Source organism: Anarrhichthys ocellatus, unplaced genomic scaffold, assembly GCF_004355925.1.
Source record: "Anarrhichthys ocellatus isolate YVR2014 unplaced genomic scaffold, GSC_Weel_1.0 scaffold107, whole genome shotgun sequence".
In the NCBI taxonomy this organism is placed as follows: Eukaryota; Metazoa; Chordata; class Actinopteri; order Perciformes; family Anarhichadidae; genus Anarrhichthys; species Anarrhichthys ocellatus.
In genome coordinates, this window is record NW_022280137.1 from 401469 (window position 1) to 407468 (window position 6000).

The 6000-nt window shown below is 46.7% G+C and overlaps 1 protein-coding gene across 1 annotated transcript in view; it reads right to left on the minus strand.

The window, feature by feature from the left end:
- Positions 1 to 5675, minus strand: part of slit2 (slit homolog 2 (Drosophila)) — an 85957-nt gene extending 80282 nt beyond the window's left edge. Inside the window, exons 1-3 of the mRNA XM_031876310.1 lie at positions 4683 to 5675; positions 3723 to 3794; positions 1712 to 1783 (exon numbers count right to left, since the gene is read on the minus strand). Coding sequence (XP_031732170.1) covers positions 1712 to 1783; positions 3723 to 3794; positions 4683 to 4891 — 353 coding nt within the window. The 5' untranslated portion in view covers positions 4892 to 5675. The remainder of the gene's footprint in view (positions 1 to 1711; positions 1784 to 3722; positions 3795 to 4682) is intronic.
- Positions 5676 to 6000: the final 325 nt, after the last annotated feature.

Below are 6000 nucleotides of genomic sequence, written 5' to 3' on the forward strand. Positions count from 1 at the left end.
ATTTTATCCCGGCCTCTCCTGAAGAATTCACCCAAAACAGCTATCGATGAACTAACCTTCGTTTGATTTAGTGCTGCATGTGCGTCTGTGTTCAGGTGGATATCGCTATGTGTATTAAGGTGATGTCTGTGTTTTTGTAAACCTGTGTGTGAGCGGCGCAGATTTTTTATTTTTTTTATGTGCCTTTAATTAAAAGCTTGTCTCTGAGCCTCCTCAGACTCGGTCACAGCCTGCTGCATTCCAGTGTGTCATTGGCTGGCAGTTGGGCCGCATATCACACAAACACCCACGTATACGAAACGGCTCGCACATCAAGCAAAGTTGACAGCCGACACAATGGACATATCAGCAGTCAGGGGTCCGCATCCCCCCCGTCTGTCTCACTCTCTCACACACTACCAAGACTTAATTATGCCATAACTGCCTCAGGGTCGGATGCTGAATGCCAGTGATTCCCCGGGCCAACGCCATAACAACCTCTGGCTGTTCACTCAGCCACTGCACCGTGACTCGATTGCAAAACTTCCCTCTTTGAGTTAGACGTTGGCAGCCGCACATCATGACGGTCAGGTTAAACATTTATGAAGACACACAGATGGGGGGGAGGGGCTAAAACGCCACCAGGTCAAGACCATTGATGTATAAAGAGAATTGGATACAGTGTCGGAGGAGGGGACTCCTTAATTCCTATAAAAGTTGCTCAGTGGCGCATTAAGCAAATAAAGTTTGGTTTCCGGGTATAGAATTCAGATGAAAATATTAGTGTTTGTACTGGGAAGTTGATTTACCTAAAAAAAAAAAAGATCAGCTGAGTTACAGATGTCTCTTTCCCAATGCAAGTCTACCAAACAAAGTATTTTTGGGCCCCATGAAGGACCCGGGACATTGTAATTCCACCGTTTGGCCACTATGTAAAATTTTCGTAAAAAGCCAGGGCACTCTTCCTGGAGAAAATTGGTCTCAAACACCTTTAAGAGACTGCCCCAGGCCAAAACTACTAAAATAGAACACGGCGAAATCTTTGGTCGTCAGTCCAAGACATTGGTACTAGATTGCGCAATCTGACAAGCCCACTGATTTCCAGCTTTGATGATCCGGCGTCAAAACTGTGGTAGTGTCAGAAACTCAGGACCGAATTCAGACCGACAGCTACAACCCACGTCTACAAACCAAACGGGTGAAATCAAAGTCCATGAAATGATTCAGAACACACTGGCTGACGAAACATTGTGAGCTCTATTGAAATAAAAAATAAAACAGTGCCAGCTTTTTTTTTTGCCACATTTTAAAAGAGCAGCAGATGGATGACACAAGTTGATGACATGTTTCCACAATCCCACCATTCACCATGTATTCAAAGCACAATCCTCGGTGTTGCGGTTTGACATGAAACACCACCACCATAACCAAAACAGCGAATGAGGGAACATCTTTAGGAACAATGATCATCCTTCCAGAAGAGCTTCACACACTTGTCGAATCTACGATGACGAGTATTGAAGTTGTTCTGGTGCCTCGTGTACCCTTTTTGTATGTTTTTTCTTTCATCTGTCACCTATGTTTATATGTGCATTTCCACATATGTAAAAAATAAACATGTATCTGCTTGGTACGCTTCAGTTTCCAAGCGCAAGCATCCTCAAGTATTTTCAAAAGAAACAGGTGTTCAGGGAGAAAGTGGTGGCAGCTTCGATCCAAAAGTGTAACTCACAGTCTCTCCAGTTCCTTCAGGTCCTGGAAGGCCCCTCTCTCAATCGTGGTGATTTTGTTCTCCATTAGCTGCCTGAGAGAGAAACACAAGAGAGACAGAGCGAGACAATAAGCACTGGACAGAAAAAGGAGTGCTTGAGCTGGCAGAGTGATTTGTGCGATGACACCTTGAGAGGCCAGAGAGTAGGAGAAAGATGGCTAGATGGTGCCACAGATAAGAGCGAGTGAGGAGGAGGGAAAGGTGAAGGAGAGTGAGGTGGGACACGGGAGAGGAGGCAAAGAGATTGATATTGGAGAGGAGAGGGAGAGGAGGAGGTATGTGGCAGCGGGTGTGAATAAAAAAAAAAGAAGAAAAAACGATTGGTGGAGATGGAAAGTGATAGAATGTTGAAACAGCAACAGAGAGAGACAATCAGCGGCGGGTCGATGGGAGCCCCAGAATTGACTCTAAAACTGGCCCATCAGTTGGACGGCGACTCATCTATCATCCAATTTACCCTCCATCTAACCACATAGCTGTGACTACTCATTCACTTACACTAGCTCAACTCCCCCAGGAGCACTGTGCTGACCAAGCCAAGCAGCCACACACACAAACACACATTTTATGGGCGGTATGGTGTACACTCATGGCACTCAGATAGAACTAATTTCAACATTGACATTAGGGCTGCAGCTAACAATTAATTTCATTACTGAAATATACTGAAGACAACCTTTTACAATGCACTAAGCGACTCCTTCAAAATGCTTGTTTTCACCAACTAACAGGCCAAAACCCAAAGATATTTCACTGACTGAGGATATCTGACAAAAAAGTACTTCCAAGCTTTTGTGGCTTTGTTTGCTTTAAAGGTGCTGAAAAAGTAATTCAAGAGCAAATATTGCCTCCACACGGTTAGCTAGCGGTGCTAACAGAGCTAAAAGGGTTTATCACAACACACAGCTCCTGTACTGTTTTTATGTTGAATTATATGTTTTATTTAAATGTAATTGTATTGTTTAAAGATGGTAGCATTACAATACAGTAGCCAGGACTTAAGTTGTGCCTGTACTTTATAACGGTAATAAAATAATAACATGGGGCTCTGTAGTCTGCACCAAGATGGCGCCAACTTTATTCCTCTCAAACACATTCAACAGAAGCCCATTTCCGCTTTTCCTCTCCTCCAGTTCTAGCCTTCGCAATAAAAGCCCTGGACGCACACACTGGAATTTAGCACTTTAAGGACCGAAATTTGACAATGCTTGCTAATAAAAAATAAAAAATTCCATTGACGAATTTTTGCAGCTGTAATTCAAATTGCAAATTCAGAGGCGAGGGAACACATGGAAACGGCTAGCATGAAGACTGGTATCGCACACGCGCACAAACACATGCGCAATCGAAGACATAATCTCTGGAGGAATTCCAAAAATGTATATTCCAAACGTTCACTTATAGCAGCTGGATAGCACGCGCATGCACACACAAACACAATAAAAGCACGCTATTCCTGTTCCACTCTTAACCTGGACTCATCCCAGGAGAGAAACTTGTTCTTACTTGACTCTCTTTCGTTTTCCTTTCCTTGCACCCTCCCTCCCATCCAGCATGCATTCCTCCCTCCGCGGTTACACCTAACGACCGCTATCTCCTTCCCTCTCTTTGCCCGGTGGTTAAAATAACCCCTCCTGACACTTCCACTGGCAGATTAACGCGACAGCATTAACAGGTGCCGCCGGTATTCTGTTTGGACACACACACACACACACACACACACACACACACTCAATGAAATCGCCGCTTCTTCTAGACGCAGTGCCGCATGCGGCAGCTCCAGGGCTGCTGAATGAATGAGCCACGATGTCTGACCAGGACTGGGAACTGTGTGTTGTGGGTTTTTGTTGTTGTTGTTGTTGTTGTTGGGGGAGTTGTTTGAATTGCAAGGTGAATTTTTTTTGTTTTTCTTTTCCATCTGCAAAAAGGAAGAGAGAAGAAAGGAGAAAAATAAAATATAGAACACACTTACAACACTCGCAGATGCCTCAGTCCTGCCAAATCCGCCTTTGTGATTTTAGTGAGGTTGTTTGCATTCAGATCCCTGGGAGGAGAAAAGGTTAAAGAGAGGGACTGTGAGTATAGGCTGCATGATATGATAATAAAATATAAAATAAAAAAAACAAGGACAAAGAAACAAACTGAAGGTTGTTTTTTTAACTTGGTGTGCTGCGGACGATGCGTGGATTGTCATTTGAGCGTCAGAGGAAGATTGAGGAGGCTGCACCACGCACACATTCTCATTTCATCAAGGGGTCTCCGGCTAATAAAACGCGGGCCTGTTTAACTCAAAGCCCACTTGTCCAAATCCGTTTTTGATTAACTTGCTCGGGTCTGCAGACAAGCCGACGTGGTTCGGAGGCTGAGCTGTGAATGCAACAGTGCGAAACCACCGACGCGACATGCAGCGGCGCACCCGAACTTCAGCTCCGAGGTTCGGCGATAACGAATCCAAACACGCAGCAATCAGAACTCACGTGTTCTTTCTTTTGTCATTTTTCATTTTTTCTTATTTTTTTTACAGTTTATGTGACAAAATAACACGTGCATGGAGCTGAATTGACAGATCCTGGTGCAGTTTTTAACGTGTTAGTTCTCATGTAAAGCCCTGCGCTATTAAGACGCGGTCCCCAAGGAAACACTCCTCCCACTACCGTCAGCATGCAGTTTAAAAGGACAGAAAAAAATATTTAGGTTTAAAAAAACATAGGAACAGTATATGACCATAAAACCTTCAGGTGAGGCACAGCTTTATTAAATATAGACTATAAGAAGAGTATAATGTCAGTGCACACTTTTTATATATGGCAGACAAATAAAATATATTTTCCTCTTAAGTGTGTTGAAATTGTTTGGGGAATGTTATGCGCAGATTGAAGCCGAACTGCGCTGCTAAGGCTTCTCTCTCTCCCCCCTCCCACTCGGTACTCACAGTCTCTCCGTGTTGCGGGGTATGTTCCTGGGCACGCTGCGGAGCCCCTGTCCGTGACAGTCCACTGTAGTCCCCGTGCAGGAGCACTGTGCCGGGCAGGGCTGTCCGTCCGCTCCACCGGACAGGACCGATAGCAGAACGGCCACCAGCAGCCCCAGCGCGGTCACCGGGGAGCGGCCGGGGCCAGCGGGGCTCAGAGCTCCCACCATCACTGCGGCAAGTGGGGGGCCACAACGTCAGACCCACAAAAAAAAAACTGAGAAAACACAAGGGCGTTGAAAAAAATAAAAGCCACGATATCCCCCGAAAGCAGCTCACCAAACTCTGCGGCGCGAACGGGATGCTGTCCTCCCCGTTTCGTTGTCCTCCCCCCCCCCTTTTCAGACGTGTGTTTCCGAAATTTCTCGCTCTGAATTTACATTTGGGTCTCCTCGGAGAGGTTTTGATGCCTGAAGGCTGTGAACCGGGAATTTGGTCCCCACTGGGCAGGCAGAGGGGAGGTCGACGAGGCGGCGGACCGGCTCTTTGGCTGCGCTAAAGCGGGGCAAACTTCCACATGTCCCCGGCATGCGGTGCCCAAATCCCCCCGGTTTGTGTGTAGGTGTATATGTGCGGAACCAAAGCCAGTTAAAACACCTCGATCCTTGATCCGATCCAGAGAAACGCACACTTTAGTGCGCACACACGCGCGCGCTCCAGGTGAGGCTGTCTTGGTTATTAATTCACAACACGCGTCCGGACAGGAGGCATCGGCAAGCGGCGCTTAGTTTCCCCACCACCAAAAAAAAAAAAAGAAGCTCAGCAGAGGTCAACGTGGTGGACAGATGTTGATCGATCCGATCATGTATCAATAGCCGGTCAGTGGCAACGGTATAGGCAGCGCGAGGGAGGAGAAAAAAAAGCCCCGTGAAAGACCAGCGCGCAATACTATAATCCAACTCTGCGTGGTGCGTCAAAGCGCTGCTCCCGAGAGTGTGTGATAGGGAGAGATAGAGAGAGAGAGAGAGAGTTTCCTGGACAGACGCAGTAGCAGACGTGCCCGCTACTGCCGTCTCTCTCTCTCTCTCTCTCTCTCTCTCTCTCTCTCTCTCTCTCTCTTTCACACGTACGCACGCACACACTCGCGCTGCGTTTTCCCCCCCTCAAGGTATATAGCAGCAGGTTTCCAACTGGCCGTCGGTCAAACAGCAACAGTTTGACCTCAGACTGGGACTTTGATTCCTCGCTGCAGTGTCCCCGGTCACCTGATGCTTTATTTATCTGGCCTCAGGAAGGCGACAGAGCGTCTCGGTGAAATCTAACGTGGACAAAATGGGGG